The sequence below is a fragment of the Mus caroli genome, chromosome 1 (assembly GCF_900094665.2).
Source record: "Mus caroli chromosome 1, CAROLI_EIJ_v1.1, whole genome shotgun sequence".
NCBI lineage: Eukaryota > Metazoa > Chordata > Mammalia > Rodentia > Muridae > Mus > Mus caroli.
This window is the reverse complement of record NC_034570.1, coordinates 29,066,536-29,088,674: the sequence shown is the minus strand read 5'-3', so window position 1 is coordinate 29,088,674 and position 22,139 is coordinate 29,066,536. Positions and strand designations below refer to the sequence as shown.

General features: G+C 45.6%; 1 protein-coding gene across 4 annotated transcripts in view; it reads right to left on the bottom strand.

Annotated features, from left to right (window-relative positions):
• Positions 1 to 211: 211 nt before the first annotated feature.
• Positions 212 to 22,139, bottom strand: part of Dst (dystonin) — a 398,187-nt gene continuing 376,259 nt past the window's right edge. For 3 of the 4 annotated variants that reach the window (XM_021175158.2, XM_029481658.1, XM_029481662.1), the window contains 15 exons: positions 20,585 to 20,779; positions 19,956 to 20,084; positions 18,502 to 18,645; positions 17,642 to 17,830; positions 16,275 to 16,404; positions 14,679 to 14,842; positions 13,610 to 13,772; positions 12,857 to 13,011; positions 12,625 to 12,699; positions 11,395 to 11,412; positions 8,792 to 8,909; positions 5,591 to 5,793; positions 5,085 to 5,195; positions 1,995 to 2,118; positions 212 to 1,275 (listed from right to left, as the gene is read on the bottom strand). In XM_021175158.2, coding sequence (XP_021030817.1) covers positions 1,013 to 1,275; positions 1,995 to 2,118; positions 5,085 to 5,195; positions 5,591 to 5,793; positions 8,792 to 8,909; positions 11,395 to 11,412; positions 12,625 to 12,699; positions 12,857 to 13,011; positions 13,610 to 13,772; positions 14,679 to 14,842; positions 16,275 to 16,404; positions 17,642 to 17,830; positions 18,502 to 18,645; positions 19,956 to 20,084; positions 20,585 to 20,779 — 2,181 coding nt within the window. In that variant the 3' untranslated portion in view covers positions 212 to 1,012. Of the gene's footprint in view, positions 1,276 to 1,994; positions 2,119 to 5,084; positions 5,196 to 5,590; positions 5,794 to 6,706; positions 6,779 to 8,791; positions 8,910 to 11,394; positions 11,413 to 12,624; positions 12,700 to 12,856; positions 13,012 to 13,609; positions 13,773 to 14,678; positions 14,843 to 16,274; positions 16,405 to 17,641; positions 17,831 to 18,501; positions 18,646 to 19,955; positions 20,085 to 20,584; positions 20,780 to 22,139 lie in introns of all 4 variants that reach the window. The other variant, XM_029481652.1, reaches the window with a different exon arrangement.

Here is a 22,139-nt window from a genome sequence, read left to right as displayed (position 1 = left end):
CTTTCTCTAGTATGTGAGTATACATAATAAATTAAAATGCATATTTATTAAATATAAGTAGATATAATACCAGAACATGATTATTCCAGATGAGAAATCAAAATAAGCCCACTTTTTTTTTCAAGTATCTTTTGGTCACTCCAAATTGATACTGTTCATAAAAAAATACACCAGTTTTCCCTGGGGAAAAAAAATTAATTCCATAGCGATGTAGTTAAGGGATGTGTTTTATTTCAGAGCTTTTTTTTTTTTTTTTTTTTTTTGCAAGCGAAATTGCTGTTACAAAATGAGTTCAGTGGTACAGGGGCTGCTGTCCACCCAAGCAGAGCAAAACCTTGCACATGTACACGGATGCACGGAGCACCGCATCCCTACGGTAGAGACGGCGGATGCCCAGGGCGCGTCTGGCTGCGCCTGAAGCAGAGGCACAAGGACACTGGGAGGTGCGTGAACGCCATGGTACTGGCGGCTGCTTGAGGCGTTTTCCTGTGACTCTGATTCTCTCTTGGAGGCTGCTCGAAGAACTGCTTCTTGTTGTGTTTTTCCTTTTGTCTTCTAATTTACAGTTAGAGCATCGCAAAAAAATAAAAATAAAAAATAAATAAAAATACAATTCCCTGCTTGGTTTGTCAGCTGTTCAGAATCTCCATAAAAGGTGTCATGAGGTATCCCTTAATGTCAGCTATGTAGTGCTGTGGTTGTCAGAGAGAATGTGGACTTACCTGTAGGTACAGTAACTGACTTTTAGTGTATGGTCTACACGCGACAGTGCAGAAACATCAGTTCATGTTAAGTTCTTTCTTCCTTATCACATATGATGTGACTTTTACCCCCAGAAAATCTGACCAAAAAAGTCATACAGATCAAATAAAAAGACAAATACACAAATAAGGCCATCTGCAGAATTTAAAACTTGCCTCCTGCAATATTTCACAGTAATTTCTACATCGTATTTTACATCATTCGCTTAAATAGTAAATGCTCGGGGAAGGGCTGGTTGGAGCCAATTGCACTATCTCTTCGAAGACTTGTCTAATTTGCTGGCAGGTGACCTCCTCTGGGGTGTGGGGATTTTAGAAGGCTTGGCTGTGGATGGCCGAGAACCTGCTCGGGGCACAGGTCTGTGTGTCTGTGGGACGGTCTCCACGTCTGAGCACACAGACTGGATTTCTGAAATGTCAAAGTCGGACGCGTCGCTGCCTCGGCGGCTGCTGGCTCTGCTTCCAGCTTTGCTTCCCGCTCTGCTTCCTGGGCGGCTGGGAGTCTTCCTGGACTCTGGAGAGAGAGGACAGAGGACAGAGATGAGGAACATTTATCACTCATCTGCAATACTTTTACATCAACCTGTGCTTCTTGTGTAAAAATACCTTGGTCTTGAGGCTTTTCATGATCATGCAAGGGCAGGCAGCGTTCTAAGGAGACATTAAAGAATGACACCTACACTGATATACCAAAGTTAAATTCTGGCTTATCATGCGGACACCACTGGCTGTGGGAAGTGATGTCCCCTGAAGCCTCCTGGTACCAGGTGCCTGCAGACTCTCAGGTGCAAGCCTTGCCTGAGGGGAAGAGACTTAAAGAGTGTGAGAGTTGCCTCTCACGCTGAGCTCAGACCTTGGCAGTGCCGGCCAGTCACTGAGTTCACTACTCTGTGATGGAAGGCCTGGTGCCTGGGTTTCCCCAGTGACCTGGAAAAGCCCTACATGCTCCCTGGGTGGCAAAGAGGCTCCCAGAGCAAAGGGCACAGTACTGACTTATATCCTCACCCCATTCTCATTCTCTCCTCTCTCTCCTCCCTCTCTCTCCTCCCTCTCTCCTCTCTCCTCTCCCCCCCCCCCCCCCCCCCCCCCCCCCCCCCCCCATCTCTCATGGATTAGTGTTTCATTTCATTTCAAAAGCACACGGCAACGTCAAAAACTTTCTCTTCAAATTAGGAAGAGAGGGCACTTTAGTCCTCAGGTCACTGTTGAGGGAAAGAGATATCACACACTCACCAGCGAACTGTGTTCGGACTCTGGCGGCTGCTGTCGTTATCAAGGTGCTGTCCTCCCCGGAGTGGAAGCCTTTCCCTGACAGGTACCCGGGTAGTCGCAGCTTGCTTCCTTGGATTGGTGTGCCCTGTGTGTTCGACCAGTGCAGAGAGCACGTAAGAGTTTGCCTAGGATGTTCCACTTTGCTTACGGTTGGACATCTAGACAAGCCCTCTGAAGGAGGTGGACACTCTTTAGATAAGCGAGGTGTGCGGGCCCCACCAGCTCCCCTCCTCCTTTTTTTTTAATTCTTACTCAGATAAAGGAAACTTTTAAAGAAAATGGCTTCGTGATAGAAGACAAAACACAAAAGCCATGGTGAGGAAACCAAGACTGATCAAACTGTGGGGTGTTAGTGTGCCTCAGATGGCATCGTCACAGGGTTAGACAGCTGCCGCTGGGGTGGGGACTGTGCAGAGGAGGGGACAGTGAGGGGACAGGGAGCTGGATGTTAGGTCTGACTGTTGCGCTGCCTTCAATGTGCTTAAGAAAATGAGGCAGACATTAAACAGAAACTGAGCGACAACCCTGAGATAAGAAAGCTTGGGCGGAAAACCCCTCAGAAAGGAAGCATGACCGTCCATCGTCACACCAGGTGGCCTGGCCACATGCAGCTTACAGGCAATACTTTGGAGACACTTCTTTCAAACTTAGAAGAGTCACTTGAGGAAGACATATGGAGCCATTTTAAGACAATATGCTAAGTCTAGCCTTACCATGTTTCTACATTGTGACATTTTAGAAATTCTCCTGAAGTTTAAAACAAAGCTCTGTTGGGTACCAGGGGTTTCTAGCTGCCAATGAACACACAGCCAAGGAGCCACAGAGAAAACAAAATCTACAAAACAATGACTGTGTTTTTAGAACCATTTCTCATTAGCACTGAAAATTCTTTTTTTTTTTTTTTTGGTTTCTTGAGACAGGGTTTCTCTGTGTAGCCCTGGCTGTCCTCGAACTCAGAGATCTGCCTGCCTCTGCCTCCCAAGTGCTGGGATTAAAGGCATGAGCCACCACTGCCCGGCTAGCACTGAAAATTCTTAATAGAGCATATGTACGACTTTTGATACTGATGTTTTCCTCAGACTTTGTATTTGTTGGTTTTAGTATGATTCTTACCCTCTACCTGTATATTCTATATCCAAAACTATGTGCAGGTGGTATTTTTTAACATACATGTAGCCCAGGTTGGCCTTAAACTCATTACGTAGCTGAGGCTGGTCCATGACTCTGACCCTCTCCCTTTCACACTCCAAGTCCTAGAATGGCGGGCAGGCCCCACCCATACTCAGCTCCAGAATATTACCTAGGTGTGACTTACACAGGTAAACATTCCTACTCTACCTTTATATCCATTAGCCAGTTAACCCGCACACCCACCACACTGCCCACTTGGGAGGAATGTCAACGGTCCACGAGGGAGCAAGCACCTACTGTGACTCTGTCACTAAGGGTCGTAGGAAAGCCAAGACCACCTGCCTTAGCCTGTGACTGCTTGGACTTTACTGTGTGCGCACACACTGCTCTTGAGATTCTGTGAGGCCTTCCTTTAAAATTGAACATACCTTCACATGAGTTCAGAGAATGGACTTAGGCCTTTATTCATGGGCATGCACACTACTGAGCCCATGCTGAGGCCTTGGGGCATGCTTGTCATCTTCCTTTACTGTCTTCCGCTTTGCTTTTGTGGGGTGTCTCACTGATTCACTAGCTTGTCTTTATCTGCCATTCTCCACCCTAAGTACCTTGCTTTTATGGGTCCTGGGGATAGGAACTCAGGTCTTATGTTTGTACAGCGGGTACTTTACCAACCAAGCCATTTCCCCAGCCCCTACTTTAATTAAATTCAAATTAAAAAAAAAAAGTGAACATAGAAATTTATCCCCAAACATTTAAAACCAGCATTGGTTTGAGGGCAAGGGCTTTTCAGCTTTTACATAATGGAGTCACAACAACTCAGACATTCTTGGTGTGATCTATGATTACTCCCACAAGTGGGAGCAAGTAGGAGTTTGGGACCCAGGGGAAGGAGGAGGAGGGAAGGGACATTTAAAGGGAGTCTGTGTTTGTTTCAGTCTTCCTACTTGGCTGCTCAGGGACTGGTACGGAGAAGAGAAGGCAAGGGACTTTCCTCTTCTACCTATTGTAATTAATGTGAGGATTAAGTAACTGGGAATCAGCCATGAAAACCTCACGGGCTTTTACAAAGCGCTTCTTTTCTAAAGGGCCTTGGCTTTCTTCCTAAGCATTAGGCCAAAAATAGCTCCTGATTTCCAAGAAAGGATGCTTAGGAACCCCTCCCTTTTACTGGGGTTTGGAGCAAGCACGTGAGACGGTGCCCACACTGATCAATTCATAGACGTTTCTTTGGAAAAATAGATGGCTGATTTTCAGTTGAAATGTGAACAGTTTAAATGTGAGTTAATCTTGGCAAATGGTATATTCCCTAAATATCTTCTCTCTGTACCTGCCATTTTGAGACGTTACAGAATGCTCAAGTAATATTAATTACTAAAATATAGTACAGACATCCTTTGAAAATGACAGTTAGCCTTCCATATTCCCACCCCTATCCCCGTGATGCCTGCACTTAGAACTGAGAACCAGGTCACACTGGGCTGGCATGAACAAGCAGAAATGAATGCACTAAGAGGGACAATCCATGGTGGACACTTGCTAAAATTCTGTTCCTAAGTAACTCTCCTACAAATGACATTGTTTCTGATTTTCATCTAAGGTAATGTGCTAAGTTTCTTGCTCAAATTGGCAAGCACATTCCACCAACATTAGAAAATGTTCATAAGCCTTGTCTATAACAGAGAGCAAAAGCCCAGGAGTGTGCGTATACAGCCTCAAGGTGTGGGCATGTCAAACCGCTGCTGTCTTTCCCCAGTACCCCTTACTCTCATGTCCCCTGAGAAACGGTTTTGCAGGAAGTTAACAGGAAGATGTAGTATTATCAGAAGTGCACACATCAGGGCAGTGGTGAGGCGGTGTTAGTAGGTGAGTGTCAGCCAGAGAAGGCTGTTAAGACTGCGGTCTGGGGCCTTACGATACCTCTGCGGATGACACGGGAAAGTCGGGGCATTCTGCTGCTTTACAGGGAGTTGACATTTTGCTGTTTGCCAACCATGGTTTACCATAATTGCGTGTTAAAGGATGGAGAATCTGCATGGAACAACGGTACATCAAATGTAAAGGGGAGCCAGTAAGAAACAAAGCCACAGAGAAGAGGTCTTCGTGGTGGAGTCACTTTACACAGGTAACGAAGGCAAGAGTAGACAGAGCTGATGACAAACCGGAATACCAAAACAAAATAAAAATTAAAAAAAAATAAAGCTTTAAACAGAAAACTCAACCTGAGAGACGACAAAGCCCCTAGACGGGTAACCCTGTACAGACAATGGCCTCATGGGTCATTGGACAGAACACCCTTAAAAATATGGAGCGAAGAGATACAAATGGATGTGGCTGGTCCACGACTACCAGGGAAATGAAACACCTGCCAGGATGCTGTGGATGAGGGGTGCGCTGGGAGAGAGGGCCACAGCCTGGAGGCCTACCTTGGGTGTGCTGGCGGCAGCAGGCACCTGTGGGGAGGCTGCCTGGCAGGCATGACTGGACGCGGAAGTGGATCTGTTGGGGGAAGCTCCTCTGGATGAAGGGCGAGATCGGCGGCCTCGCGGTCGGAAGGCGGCCATACCCTGGCTGGCACCATCTGCTAGGATGAACTTTTCCCGCAGCTCCATGTTGGTCCTTCCTTTAGCTGGATTGCACGCAGGCGGCCAAAAAAGTACAATGAACAGACAGGAAGAGAAAGCCTTCAGTCTCTGTGGGAGGGAGGGCACACCTGGCACCACACAGCACGCGGAGGACCTCGAGAACATCTTTTTGCCATGCCAGCTCCAACTCAGCATAACAAGAAGTTAAAAATGCATTCCTTCACAATGCATTCCTCTCAGAAACGAGGGACCATGGAGATGGGGAGGGGCGGGCTCACTCTAACACTAGACGCCAGCAGGAATAGCCAGTGTAAAACAAAGTCAGCATGAAAATGGAAAGCTCATGCTACCGTTAGTCCACCAGCTACGGATGCCCACACGTTGTCACCCTTACACCACACTGAGTAGACACTTCAGGAAGGCGGGGCCGTGTCTTTTACATGTATTGCTGAGGTCCGGAGAATGCCAGTATTTAGGATCGGGATTAAACAATTATTTAAAATCAGAGATGGCTTGTTAGTCATGAAGGTAACATAAAAGCTTTCAGAATTTTCACTCAAGTGAGGCAACTAGCATTTTAAGTTTTTGGCCTTTAAAAAAAAAAAAACAAACCCAAACCAAAACCAAACGGTTTTACCAACATGCAGTAACAGACACCAGACCCAGGAATCCACTAGAGGCCACCGGTGATGTAGCACTCACACAAACACATATGCACATGGAGAACACTCCACGAGGACCCGATGGGCAACGTGTTAGCATGTGCTTGATCGCTTGTGTAACACTGAGCGTGTTGCGTTTTCAGAGTTTATGACTAGAAGCCCCAGCTCGCTGCATGTGAGTTAAGCCATACGCGTGAATGAAGCGTATTAATATTAAAACAAATCATGAAAGCAGGAATGTGAAGGTGAAAGAGAGAAAAGGGAGGGGAGGAGCCAAGGGGTGGGGGGTGCCGACCTAGAGTAGGCTGAGTAGCAGTAATTGAAGAGTTTGATTCCGAACGCAACATTTTACTCCCGTGATGGTGAACTAGAAGAAACGACACAGGATTCCGGTCACATTAAAGAATGCTGTTAGCAGAGGAAACAAAGTACAGTGGTTGGATGTGCAGAGGGAGCTCAGACCCAGCTTTTAGCACACAGTTAGGAGAGAAGGCACATCAGGAGAAGCAGCCCTGCAAGGTCCAACTCAACCGGGAAGAAACAGCTGCAAAGGCTCAGCCAGCCATGCTAGCCCGTCCCCCTCAGGACGCTTTGTATCTCCACTGTGGTGTCCTACTCAGAGCTGCCTTTACCTTGGGCTGCACTCTTTGCAGAGTGCAGTCCATTGTGTGCAGTCCAAATGACACAATGGGCTTTAAAGGAGCTGAGGGACTTCTATCACCTGGCTGATGCTGTACCCATCTCAAGGGTGCAGTGTAAGAACCCTACTGATGTGTATGTGGTGAGCAAGCCCACTGCAATTCCAGTCACAGAAAAGTGTAACACAGTTGCAGATAGGACAAAAAAAAAAAATGCTGTAGCACTGCCAACAAAGACTAGGTTGCTTTTTTATGTTCTTACTGTATTATTGGAGCACATCGTTTTTCTACGTCTAAGAAGCTTTCTGTGGAACAGCATGCTGTGTCAGACCAGCAGCAGCTGTATGCATCTTACAGTAACTGCACTTTCTAGTTGTATAATTTTAATTTTGTGCTCAATTCTGTCTCTTTTTGTTTTATTCACACCACACCCTCACACACAGGCATGCACACACACATATTCACATACATGCACACACATATACACACAAAGACACACATGCACACACATGTACACACACACATATATACACAAATACACATACATATACACAGAAACACACATCCACACACCAGAAACACACATCCACACACACACACATCCACCATATATCCCTGTGTGTAAAACCATTAGGTGTCCCTTGTGCTTGACAACACATTGCTCAGACACATCCCCAGTGTTTGGTAAGTGTGGCTGATGAATCAGGAGTGCCACACCTTGCTGCGCTTCTCTCTATGCGGCATCTTTAGCTAACAGAGAGCAGGGCTACCGTGTGGCTGTGCAGCTGGGTGTGCTGGCCTTGATAAGACAGGCCTGGTAACTCGGACAGGGCTCTTCCAGATGCCAGCACTGAAAGAAGGCTCCCTGCTTGGCTCGCCACTTGGCAGCCTCACAGGCAAAGCTGGAACAGACATTTTTAAAGGACTCACAGATTAAAACAGGTCACCACAATCCTACTGTTTTCTTTTGTAAAGTCAGAAAGTAGCGTGTGCTTACTGAGTGGGTGGCAACTAATTGCAAACTGTAATCAGATATGCCTGTGACCAACTAAGAATCTAATAACTACAAGGCATTAGAAACAGGATGGTCAGGGCTGGTGGGATGGTTCGGTGGTTAAGTTAACCTCTCTGCTCTTGCCTTGGAGGGCTTGAGTTTGGTCTCAGTGCCCATGAGTAGCTCACCACCACCTGCAACTCCAACTCTAGAGGATCTGATACCTCTGGTCTCTGTGGACATTGGCACATACATACACATACCACACACATAAATATAATTACAAATAATACTATAATCTCAGAGACAAAATAGGAATATTAGAAGCTAAAACTTCTAGACTGGTAAAGAAAGCCACAATACAATATTTACATTTCCAATATCTTGCTATTCAACTTCCAAGTGTTTGCTCTTGTTTTTAAGTACCATGCCTCCGTCCCCCTCATTTCATAAAACTCTGACTTTTAAATGTTTACTCTCTAGTATTCTGTCACGGTGAATGGAAATATCCATTCTGAAAACCGTAGACAGGAAGGTCTCGCACAGGAAATCCAAACTGTATTTCCTACCTACCTGTCTGAAATGTATTCCATTAGTGGAAAAATGAAAGAGAGAGACGGCATTTTACAAGCCATCGGGATCTATCGGCTGTGGGACTCAGACTGGCCTCAGTTTGCTTTCAGTGTGGGAACACCCGACACGATTGTGCGTTCATGGTGCTGACAGCTTGGCAAAAGGGTCTCCTTACCCCTGCAGGGATCATTTTTCACTAAGAACTCATCCAGAGCCATCCATCCGCCTCCAACACGAACCATCACCGTGCTTCGCAGGATCCGAACCAGCCGCAGCTGCTGGGAGTCTCCAAACTAGACAGCAGAGAGAGAAAGGACCTCTGTTTGTCAGTACTGACTCGAAGCTCAAAGGCGGCATGCAGCTTGCGGTAGCGTAAGCAACCAGCTTGAGTGCTGGCTTAGTTCACGGTGATTAATTAGTGAAATCTCAAAGGGATTTGTAACGGTCTACATTAGATTGCTGCATGCCGATTTAGCCCAAAGGAAACAGTTTGGAAAAAAAAAAAAAAAGATCACAAAGGTTAATCAAGTATAATGTTGAAGCTTTGTGCTAAAGTTACAATTTTTTTCTTTCTTGTGACAGTAACAACACTCACAAGGCAAGAACAGTGAATGTCTCCAGAAGTTAAGCACAGCCATGACAATAAGCGCAGGTCCCCTTGCCCAGGGCTCCCCCAAAACGAGGTGTTCCTAAGGATTTCACCAACCTGATTCTCAAGTTAAAAGCGCTCTCCTCTTGAGATACGTGTGTGGGGAAAATCTTAAGCTCCTTTGTTGTTTTTAGCAAAGTTCTGACTTGGAGAATAGAGTAATGAATGCTGTGACTAGTAAGAATCCCTCTCTAATGGTCTGGCAAGCCAATTAGCTAGAGTTTGGATTAACCCTGCCACTTTATATTACTGCAACCTCAAGATAGGTACTGACAAATTATTAACGACACAGCTTTCAGATCTAAAAGGCTTTTCTCAGAGCTGTCTGTACCACTGGTACACTCCTCTGTGAGGTGCCAATCCTTCGGATGTGTGCAGACTCTGCAAGGCGTCAGCAAGTGCTAGGATGCGGGCGGCTCTGATTATGGGTGTCCATGATTTGAAAGTCTGTGAGAGATAATTTTCATACCTGGAAATCATTCCTAAGAGGCTCAGGTCCAACTGTGAAAAACCACTGTACTGAATTTCACACTTACCAACTTTGCAAGTAATAAAGAAAACAAACGAACGGTTGGCGAGATGCCAACAGTTTCTTGGCGTGCACTACGGTGAGACACCCTGCTACTTTTCTATAATCCTTAAAGCTGCACTTTGGGATGAGAACCCTAACAAAAAGCTGCAGACTCCATTCAGGGACCTGAACTCAGAAGGCCACAGAAATGTCCAGCAGGGACTCGAGTGGCGTACACTGCATCTCTGGTTGCGGCTCTTCCTAAATTTGATAATTCTTTAAACACCAAAACTTAAATATCTCTATGCATGAACTGCTTCTGAAATGTAAGCTTAAAAATGGAAACCTGTGTTTATATTGTTAGAGACAAAAATCTGTGCTGCTAGTAAGCAAAAGGCAAAGGGGGCGTGAAGAAAATTACCCTTAAGGAACCAGATAATTGGATCAGATAAATCTTGTTCAAGACCAGGTTCAAAATTAGACTTGAGGAAACAGCTAAAAATGCTTTATAAGATGCTATTTTGGTTCTACTAAACGCAATACTCCTGATTGTATTTTTAAAAGGTATTCTCCAGACAACTAACGGTGTCTTTAGAAGTCCTCTAATTTTCCCAAGGCCAAACCATGACATGAGAAAATCAGACTAACGTTGTTCCTCGTGCTTTCAGCACATAATATCTTTGAAGGCAAGTATTTCTCTCATTTTCTATGAAAAGGAAAGATATTACCAGCCTACCTGCTGACTCAGAAAATGCCAAGCACGAAGAAGTGACATTTTACCTGTTATTAACAGAGAGATGCTTTACCCTGCCTTCATCCTTAATTATCCCACGGTACCCCATAAACAGAGATGACTACGATGTGCCAAGGAAAAATGTTTCCTGAGAAAACTCTACCCGAGGTAATGGAACCATTTTACTATAAACATCTGCTTACGGGAAACTGAAGGGGAAGAGGTAATTTGCAACTTCAGACACAGTGGCCAGAGCCTGGTGCAGCATGCACAGTGCCTGCACAGGTCTGCACCAGGTCCTCAGTGCATGTGACACAGCTGTTTCAGTTTCATGATTTTACGGATGGCCTGGTAAACATTTGGTCAAGACAGCAAAAGACACGACCTGGCATGCACCACTGTAAACCAGTAACTCAGAACAAGGTAATTATGGGGCAAGCATGTGTCACTCACGGGCCCTATGAGGACCTCTTGGTATTGTGCCTTCCCATGGTCCCTGCTTGGTGCTACTGTATACCATATGTCCTGAACAGTCAGACACACTGATGTCTGGAGAATCAAGTTTGTGTACCGGCATAGACCTCGTTAAGAGCGTTATGAAAAGTGGGGCTTGAACACTGGGCTTGCATTTCGCCCGAGCGAGCTAAGCAGCCACAGTTCATTATCTGGTTTGCTTAGGAGTAATCTTCTCATCTGAGGCACAAAGCGAGAGAGGAATCCTGGACCGAGGCTGTGGTAAGTGCTGACAGAAACTGCACACCAACCAACACTGCAGTAGCTAGCAAGACAGCATGGAAGGACGGGCCACAGCAAGCTTTGATGACTATGAATTAAAGACTCAAAAAAAAAAAATCATTGGGAACTTGAGATTCCACTGGTTTATACCTGATTTCCCAGGAAGAACTGATAAAACAATGAAAAATGCAAGAAAGACAAAATTAGTTCAAAAGGGAACATTCTAGATCTCGCTCTCTCTCTCACACACACACACTCCCACTCAGTCTCTCTCACACACATATGCACACTCACACCCTGTACTTCAGGATGCAGTATTTAGTTTCGAGATGTGAGGGTTCCCATTTGCTCTGATTTCAAACAAAACCATTTTTTTTTTTTTAATTTTACAAATTTACTGAAAAAAAAAAAAAAAAAAGCTCCAGACTTCAAATTGAACTTAGAAGTTTCAAATAGAAACCTTTAAAGTTTAAACAGTTGAAGTTTTCAAACTGAAGTCAGAGCGGTGGTAGATGAGCACTTTTGTACAGCGCAAATGCACTGCATTTGTAAGTACCGCGTAAGGACCTTCAGCAAGGCTCCTCCTAGCTGCTTACTGGGAGATGAACAAAGACAGAATGGTAAAACCACGCTGCTCTGCTTTATGTGATCTGCATCCTTTTATATTCTGAGCGAAAGCCAAAGTTCCTACACAAATGGGAGAAATAGAAGCGTCTTCATAGTTATAAAACGGATGATTTTTAATTTTTAGAAAAAAAAAGGTAACAAAATTTTAACTCCGTGGTTTTGGTCTGGAGTAGCTGTTGTTTAGACCCTGGAAGTTTACCTCTAATCACTATAAAGTAAGAGGTAATGTGGGACAGACCGAATATATGACTTGAATATTTACTTTTAGTAATTTGTAATTACTAATATGCCTAAATTAGTAATTAGGTAAGTGAGGGCACTGCCACCAAGCCCGAGGGCCTGAGTTCAAGTCCTACAACTCATACAGCAGGAGACAACTGACTCCCCCTAAGATGTCCTCTGACCGCTATGCATGTGGTGGCATATAAAACACATATGTACACACACGCACACATACACAAACACGTACAGTAAATAGACAAATATAAAAAAAGATTACAGGTTTTTCTGCATATTATAGATGTTAAAAAATATGGCCTGCTAATCAACTCAAGCTCCCTATGGAACATATGGATTACATAATTTGAAAAGTCATGTGATTTAAAATGAGAAAGAACGGTGGAGTTATAGTTTTGTACACCGTATGTCTTGAGACGACGTGCGAACAGTTAGGATTCTTAGCAAACAGCAGTGGTCCCACTGACACGCACTTCTGTCCTCGGAAGGGCAGGAGTCAACTGAGACACCACTCACCCTGTATTTGTTATCGCCGATCTGTTCAACTTGGAATCGCTTGGCACACTTACACTTGGCTACCTGCCTCGTGACCTGTCAAAGACAAAGGTACGACATTCATGTTAACCTCAGAACTTCATGGCACGTGCGGGTGTGTGTGTGTGTGTGTGTGAGGGGGTTAGAAACCGGTGAGCTGGTTGTGCGGGGTCGCCCGGACGCCCAGCTGCAGCAGAAGGCCAACGGTGAGTACCTCGTCCTCAATTTTGTCAGCATCCGTGATGGGTTTGTACGCATCTTTGTTTGGATGCAGAGCGGCCACGAATTCATAGTAGTCAATGTACCCGTCACCATCTCTGTCAAAGATGTCTGCCACGGCGCTCATCTCCAGGCGACTGGTAGGAAACTCTGAAATGTACCAAGCGATGCTAGTAAGGTGGTTTGTTAGTTATAGCTTAAGATGCATTTGACTGCGTACTTTGATATTAATGTGGCTCGTCAGGGTGATCACCTCATTTCTAGCAGTAAGTGAATGTATACGATGCAAATTTATCTTCAAGAAGTAGGGGGAGGGTCTGGAGAGACCCTCAGCGGTTAGCAGCACCTGTTGCTTCTGTCGAGTTGCCAAACAAGCTGACTCAGGGCACTCACGTCCTATTAATGTGATTATCAGATCAGAATCATTAACTAGGATGATCAAGAAATCCATACTTAGGGATTTACTCTTAAGTGCCAGCTAACACACAAGACTTTTACAATCAAATATTTTAATTTATACTCATAACACAGCTTGAGGAGAGCAAAGGGATATTCCTGTGGCCACACAAAACACTGGTGTATCTGATTCGAGAGCTCGGAGTATTACATGTTCTTCAGAGCTGCTGTGTTCCCAGTCAGGTTAGAAGGCAACACTTTGCTAGCAACACAAGATTATTAGCGCCAGTGTCTTACACTGTGCCTAGTTTCTGTCCAAACTCCTAAAGCTATTGCATGTCTCGGCACTTACTGGAGGAGAGAATGCCGTCGATGAATTCCTGCCGCGTGATCTTTCCATCCTGGTCCTTATCAATTCTCCGGAAGAAATCCATCACTCTCGATTTCTTATGGTTCATCCACCTCATGTACTTTTTCCGCCAGATGTCGAAATCGAAGTTGGCAAATTCCCTCAGCTAGAAAAAGCGAAAGTTTTGGCTGTTGTCAATGCTGTGCTTGAACAGTCTGTAGAACTCGCCTTTATTCTTGACAATTTTACACACGTACACAACGAACTACCACCATCATAGCTACTCTAGGTTCTCCTCTCTAAATCTCATGTCCCCAACCTGCCCCCTCCCAACCCCCCCCCCATAATAACCCATTAAACACACTCAGTGATGCCTCTGCATGTATGGGTGTGAGCAGCAAATTCCATTTTCTGTTGGCTGAATAAAGTCACTGATGACGGTCTCCAGGTGATATACATCTCTCCCATTTCAAAGAAGGTATGATTTTATAAGTGACTCTTTATAAAGTATATTTCATTATGCCACTGATTTTTCTTTGTGAATAAAAGCCCTACGTTGAAAACTGCTCAAGGCACCAGTCATGGACGTGTGCGCCCAGAGTGGCAGCCAGAGCTTAGTGAAGATGCAGGTCTTGGCGTGTACCCATCCAGTCCTTCCGTCCTACCAGCTACCTCCATTTGCTTGGCCATCTAATGTTTCCAAATTTCACAACATAAAGAACTAAAACCTTCCATCACAGGGTATGTATGAGAATAGATGTATTCCAGCCAGCAGCAGACCTGCCAAGTTAGAAAGCCTTTCTCCGAGACCAGCATCCGGTGGCTAAGATTTACGAGTTTTCTACCTTTTGGTTCCCTGGGTCCTGAATCCCACAGAGGAGTGTCTTACAGAAACAGGGACAATCAGAATGTTCGTTTTGGGAGAGCACTAGCACTCAGAGGGCGAGACTTTGCTTATGGGAGAGAAAGCCATGCTTTTGCTTTTGAGTAGCGCAGCCCGAGGTGCAGACCAGAGTGGGGACAACGTGGAGACGGAGGGGGACAGAGCAGGGACAGAGCGGGAGTTTCTGACCTCCTCCAGCCTGTCCAGGGCGTCGTTGAGCTTCCTCCTCCTTTCCAAGGCCAGGAGCCAGACCTGCTGCCACTTGCTCACCAGCAGGTTAACCCTGGGGTTCTTGGTTTCGATTTGTGTCTGTGAGCCAGATGGATATAAGCCCGAGGCTGGGAAGCGTTTCCCTGTTAAAACACAACTTCAGGTCAGGATGGCGGAACATCTGGGGTGCTGACAGGCACTGAGATGGGTGGAGATTTTAGCTCCTAATGGAGACTGACTTTAACTACTGTGTTCGGCAAAGGCAAGCACCCCACCCTAGCTATTCTTATCAAGGTTCACATTCTGATCTCATGCGCTGCCAAAATGTATCTCGGCGGGGGCCACTTAAGCACTGGGAACTCTGTAAAGGCAATGCTTCAAATGTGTTTTCTATGGACATCCATGCTGAAGGAGCACAGGGAGGCACATTAAGTGGGTTCCAGGCACCCGCCCTTCTGAGAGAAGAAGGCTGAAAAGTGGCGTCCTCAGAACCAGAGCGGGATGCTTCACCAATGACAACCAAGCCAAGAAGGCCTCAAACCCATTCTCCACAGAGCACGTACACTTCCTCTCATATGTACACATCCACGTTGACCGAGTTAACACGCTCCTGTCTGGCGGTCTTCACAAGTGTCCGCAGTTGCATAAAACGATGCGCACAGCGCATTCCTCCCAGGTAACTAAATGGCTACACGTGGCCTAGAAAAATGATTGGCTTAAGATCACACTCCATTCAGGCTCAAGTTCATGAGGGAAATTACATGCTGGAAAGTATGCAACTGCTCCAGGGTGTGTGCTAGCTCCTTCCGTCCAACCGACGACTGTTACAGAGTATCGTCTTTTGCAGAGGAGGAAACCCTAGCTAAGAACTAGGTAAACTGTTCAATTAGGCTTCCCAGCTGGTCCCAGGTAGGGACAGCAAGGCGCCTTCAGCATTTCATTTATACAATTGCCTAGTCCCCTTGAGAGGATTGTAATCACAGCAGCTCTGCTCCCACTTAAAAACAACAACAACAACAACAACACAAAACAAAACAAACTAGCTAATACACCATTCAAAAATATACAAAATGTACTACATTGTAGACTGTGCTTGTTAACATTCTCGGGCTAACAGCTACCATTCTGAATGCCGTCTTGTGGGTTACAACTCTTAGGGGATTAGTAAAGAGAGAGGCAGCCACAGGCGCATCAACAGAGCCCAAGCCTGCTCTCCACCCAGATCAGGGTCAGTTTTGGTTGGTTGCTACTTCTACACCAGAGGAGAATGAAGCGGTTCCAAGAGGTGATTGTCTGGATCCTTGTAGCCTTCCCCAGTTTCTTCTCCAATCTGAGAGGTGTACTTTAAACAAAGTTAAACAGAGGTACCTAAGTGCAGCCTTTTATTTCACTTCAAAACAAACAAACAAACAAGGCTAAAAAAAACCTTAAAGGCCACATTTTCTTTAGAAAACCTTTAAAAGTGGACTGCTCACATGGAGTTCTCTTTCTCTCAGATTTCAAACGCTAAGTCAAACGGAAAGGGAACTGGCTTGTTCAGCCACCTTCATTTTTAATAACCTGCCCCCAGCTTACTTCCGGCTCGTCCCTTGTCCAAGACGGGGATGTGAGACTGTAATGAGGGAGGGTCAGCGGCCCTCCTCTTATAGGTCTTGGTAACTTTATCAACGTCGGGCTGTTTTCTGGTCATTTCTTCCATGAAGGTCTGAAAGCGAAAACGGTGTCAATTAAATCACGGTATAAATTAAAACCATGGGTGAAAGGGCTGTGCCGTCATTTTAAAAGGATTATCCCATTAAGCGACTGTGACAGCCGGCGCTTTCACTGATTTCCGGAGAAGGTAAAGCCTGACACCGGACCAAAGGCAAGTTCAAATAAAAAACAAAACTGTCAATCACTTTTCAGTTAGAAAAAACAACATCTGCAGGCCATCCTAGCTATCGGCATCAACTCCATCTCAATATCCAAGGTCTTCCACCAGGGGTTTAGGTGAACATGTTCCTGCTGCGGTGCATTCCTCCCACACGGTTTAAAAAACCTTGAATTGCTTTGCACACAGTGGTGGAAGATGGCCATGTTAAACACAGAGATTCCTACTGGTCCCAGGGAGCAGTGAGATTAGTGCGGTACATTTAAAAAGTTACATTTGAAAAGGCTCAGTATCCTGCTACTCCTCATTGCATCTCCTCGGCTTCTTGTTACTGCCGACTGGTCCCTACACGTTGGGTATGTTGGCTGAGGAAAGGCAGAGGCTGCGGTCAAGAGTGATGGGAAAACATAAGGCAGACAAATGTTTCTTATGTTGGGAAACTTGAGCCACCGTGATAATTATAATATCCACATAACCTGGGATGCTTTGGGCCAGGTCGATACCAATAACACAGATCTAACATTTTAAAATTCTGTTTTTAGTTGTGTGTGTATGTTGTTGCTTGTCAATATGCACACCACCTGTGTGTAATGCCTGCAGAGGCCAGAAGAGGGCGCTGCAATTCCTGAAACTGAATTTACATGTGGTTTTGAGGAACTGAATTTAGTTCCTAAGTGTTCTTAACCTTTGAGCCATATCTCCAGCTCCAGTAAACATTCTATGAATCAGGGCACACAGAAAGCCATCATTTCAGCATTTAGAACAGGTGGAGTGCTCAGGGTGAGTAGTCACTCTGAGGACGAGAAGGCACCCCCTTTCTAAGTAGGCTGCATTGGAATATTCATGGTTGTTCATCTGAGAAGACAGAGGAAAAGCAGATATGAAACAAGGAAGTAAGTGCAGGCCAGGGCCACAGCAATGAGATCAGACTGCCCAGAGGGAGAGTCAAGTTAAAATAAGAGCAGCTGTAATGCAGCTGCAGGCCAAGAGGCTCACTAGTCTGGGAACGGGTTGGAGAAACCTAGCAACAAGAGAAAGGAGACACTGGAGGGGATGGATTGAGTTTCTTTACCTGGTGCTCTGCAATGAGGGTTTTCACCTCTTCGATCTCCTGGGGGATAACTTCCTTATCTTTCTCGGTCAGTGTGGTTTCCGCCCATTGTAGCCATGCCAGCAGTGTCTCCAGCAGCTCCTGCTTGGCGATGAGCCCAGCCAGCGCCCCTGCTAACCTCTGCTGGTGCTGCTTCGCCCAGGCCAGCACCTGTTGCACGGACACACAGCTTGCTCAGGTTCTCGCAACTTAGTTTCATTAACGTAAACCACATTTAAAAAGTCAATTAGGATCCTTCTGAGCTAGACCTAGGAAGCTTTCTGCTAGTCTAGATCTGGCCAGTGGCTCTCAGATCCAGCCTGAGGAAGCACCGAGTCCCCTTTTGAGGATGTCTGTCCTCAGGAGAATGTCAGCCATGTACACATCCCTTGTGCTTTCTCATGTTCAAGTATACCTTCTCTAAAGCATGCTTACTCCAGGCAGCATTCAGAAGCGGCAGAATCTAAAGTGCTAAAGATCTTAAACTGGAGCTCAATTCCCATTGCGTTCTTCCATTCACTCCCACAAGCACACAACCCCCCCACCCCCAACTCCTGGAACATTCTTCAGCGAGGCATTATTCCCCAGACACAGTGGACAGGTGGGACAAAACCTATGGCAAACCAAACATCTGCCATTTAAGGTCTCATAGACACCACTTGCAGGTCCTGTAACATTTCTAGTTAACGGCTCCTTCAGGGGCTGACGCACTTGAGAGGAATCTATGAGACGCCTCCCCATGAAGGCCTGTTTTCCCACAGTCAGCCTGGGCTGCAGAGGTTTCCCATTTCCCCGCCCCCTGCACAGTTGCCGCTACCCCAGATTACATCAGACGCACTGACCTCTTCAAACCTGGCCTGGATGATTGTGATCCAGTGCTTAATGGTGGTAATGGAGTCAGGGTGGCAGACGGCCAGAAGAGCGTCCCCCATACCAGTGGCCTTACTTAGTTCTGCCCTTTTCTCTTCCAGTCTCTTCATGAACTCCTGCAGCGGACAGAGCAGACACTTCCGTTAGCTGTCGGCCCTTGCTGTGACATTCACTTCATGTTGTGTTATAGAAATGAGGTAGGACTTCAGTCTGGTGTAGGGTCTAAGGCTGGCCGGCTGCCAGCCCGCAGTGGTATAAACTCGACTTCTAAGTGCTGAGCTGATTCTAAGATTGACCACAAGCCTGACACTTTCCCTACTCTTACAGTCTAGCCCCACAGGTAAACAGTGTACAAAGCACTTTGGTCCTCCAGGCCATGCCAGGCAAGCCTGCACCACTATCAACAGGGAGGCAACGTTTCCTTGCTATACTCAACCAATCTCTGAGGAAGGGCAGCAATGGAAGTCAGAAGCAGATGATGTAATACACGCTACAGCAGAATGAGGGACTTCCAGCGTGACCTTGAAGGGCAAGGTTATTTAAAAAAATGGTGTTAAAAAAAAATCTTTCAAGTGAATCAGAAATGCGTGGACATCAATACTGCATGGGGGGGGGGCGGGGTAAGCACTGTGAATATCTGACTTTCCCAGTCAAAGGTTAAGAAACATCTGTTACATGGTTCAGTTTTGTGTGGTTTTGGCCAAGTTTCAAGCATCACTAGAGAAAAGAGCTTAGCTTGCTTTGGTGACCCGAGGTCACGCTCCCCCTCATCCCCTTAGCCATTCAACACTGAAATCAATGCTTTAAATTTATAATCTATATTATAGGATAGCTCATTACAAGAATTTTTTATAAGGCTCTGATTAAAAATGAGAAGTGGGCCGGGAGAGACCACTCAGTGGACGGAATGGGGTGTCTCGGGTCTGAAGGCCCAAGCGCATGGTGGTCCACGCCACACACAAGCTCGACAAGTGAATGAGACAAGGCCAGAGAGAAAGGGCTGAAGAGTAATAGTCTAAGGCTTTAAGTGAGTGGCTTACTTTGCATGCAGATGTACAAACTATTAAGACACAGGTCTAGTGGAATATTCTGTAAATGCCAAGCTGCTCCTTTGGGAAGTTTCATCCTTGAAGTGCACTTACAATTGCGACAGAAGGGGCTCACTCTGCTCAGAAACCGGATGATCCTCTAGGAAAGTCACCGTGCGGCCAGGAGACACGAAGCAGAGAGCCTAGTTCTCCAATGACTACTTTCTTTCACAAGGGAACCTTAAAAATACAGCTGCCTATCCAGGTGTGCAGGTGTGTGCCCGTGCACAGGTGTGTAAGCAGGGAGGAGGGAGACAGTCTCACACCTGCAACAAGCAGTCAACGGGCTTCTTCTCTCTCCCTTTTCAGTTTCCCGTTTTGTACTGGAAGTTACTCACTTTATGTTGCTCAATGAGAGTCCGGAGAGCATCCTCATCATCTGGGAGAGCACCATGGAAACGCAGGGTTTGCTCTGCTTCTGCCAGCCACTCCAAGAGGGTATGGACCACAGAGTGGAATTCCTCTGCCTAACACACACGCAGAAAACAGGATTTCACGGGATACCCGTTAGTGACTTTACAGAACCACACACAGTCCCTCCCAGTGAAAAAGTCTTAGTTTGAATTAATTATGCACATTACTCCTATTAAGAAGACAGGGATTTTTTTTTTCTTTTTCAAAATATAAGGAGAGATGTAAGATACCAAGGAGCCCACAGGAAGCCTCGTTCATGGTTCTTGCAGCTTAGTGTTCAGTGTGAGGCAGCCAGTTGGACTCCCAAGTGACTAATTCAAGCAGTACTAAGCAGAGATTAGTAAGTACCCCTGCTAAGTACTTGCTGCTAAGTACTTGAAATTCTCCAGAGAAGCATGAAGAAGGGTCCAGACAGTTATGAGACAGATGAGACCTCCTTGACAACTGTCTAAAATGAGGGTGAGGACCAGCCCTGCTAGTACACCTGAGCTGTTCTTGTTGCGAATGCAGGACTTCACCCGCTATACTGAGCTCTCAGTAATGTGGACTTTACCTGTTGCAGGGCTGACTCTAGCCGCGTCTGCTTTGATATGGAGAGTGCACACACGGTCTCCCAGCGGGTGCTTAGCTCCTGCATCTGGACCCTGACCCAGGAGGAGTCGTCTCGGCTGCCTTCGATGAGTTCCCTGGCAGAGCGCTTCAGGGCCTGCACGCTGCTGGTCCTCTTCCCCAGCTCTTTCTGGAAGACCTGGGGAAACCATACTGACCTTCATCACAAGTAATTTTTCAGTACAGAACCTAAATAGCCAAGTGCGTTGTCGTGAGAGATGGATGTATATAAGACACCACGTACATACATCTGAGGACCACAGATTTGAATGACTATATTTTTGACTGAGTCTAGCTCATGGTTCCTCTTTAAGGACTTAACACTGTTTTGAATAGATTTTGTTTATATTCAGTAATATTTAATTTAGGATTTAAAAAAAAGAAATGTATAAGATTTAAATATAAATATATAAGTATATAAGATTTAAATAATGGTGATCGGCCTTCTCAATTTCAATTACACACACCCCTGACACATACACACATACCCTTGACAGATAGACAGACAGATACACCCCTGACAGACAGACACACACACAGACACACACACAGACACACAGAGACACACACACTACATTAAATTCCCATTCTTTTGAGTCATGCAGTAGAGAATACCAGACCCTCTCAGTCAGTGTGGCTGATTACCTACCATTCTGAGAGACAAGCTACGGAAACAGGACTGAACAAGCCTGGTGAACGTTACCGGGTCCGGAAAGACCAACGCATCTAAGAGAGTCATGTGGTCCTTTTCTCTATAGTAAGCCATTCCCCGTAGCACCTTAAGAACCAACCATGACTTCACAGTTTAGTCATCCCATTGGAAACCTTTTGGGATCTCTGACCTTGTCTTCTCAATTTAGGCAGATTTAAGAGTAACGTGCCATTTAAGAGAATGGCTTCCTCAGGCCACTCTTACAAGTGGCATTGAGCCGAGGGCTCTTTATCATCAATCTAAGTGTCTGTGTATAAGACTAGATATTCAGACAACGAGTGCTCTGTCTACAGTAGAATTACTCAAGCTTTATACACAAATCATCCCACAAAGGAAGTTTATCCAGAACAATCCAGCCAGAATGTGGCGCAGGTTTCAGTCTGACTGTGTTCAATGGTAGGTGACTACAGACAGACAACATACGTACTATCAATACACACAGAATGGAAGATATCTACATAGTCACCCGTGACAGGGCTAGTCAACAGTTTCAGAGGGCTTTCCAAAGTTCTTTGTATAGTTAAACTTTTGGAGTCTTGCAACTACATTACTAATCCTTAATGAATAATTCTATTTGATGATGTTTTCTGTGTCAAACATCTGGAAAGCGCATTGGGTTGTAAATGTCTATAAAGTACATGCCTATGCAGTCAACTTATGATGTCTGCATTCACCACAAGAACATCAATAGAAGCAAAGCATCATGGGCCTGACCAATGTTCTTTAATTTCCTTATTTGAATAAGGATCTCATGGCTCAAAGAGAACCTTGAACACCTGCCTCTGCT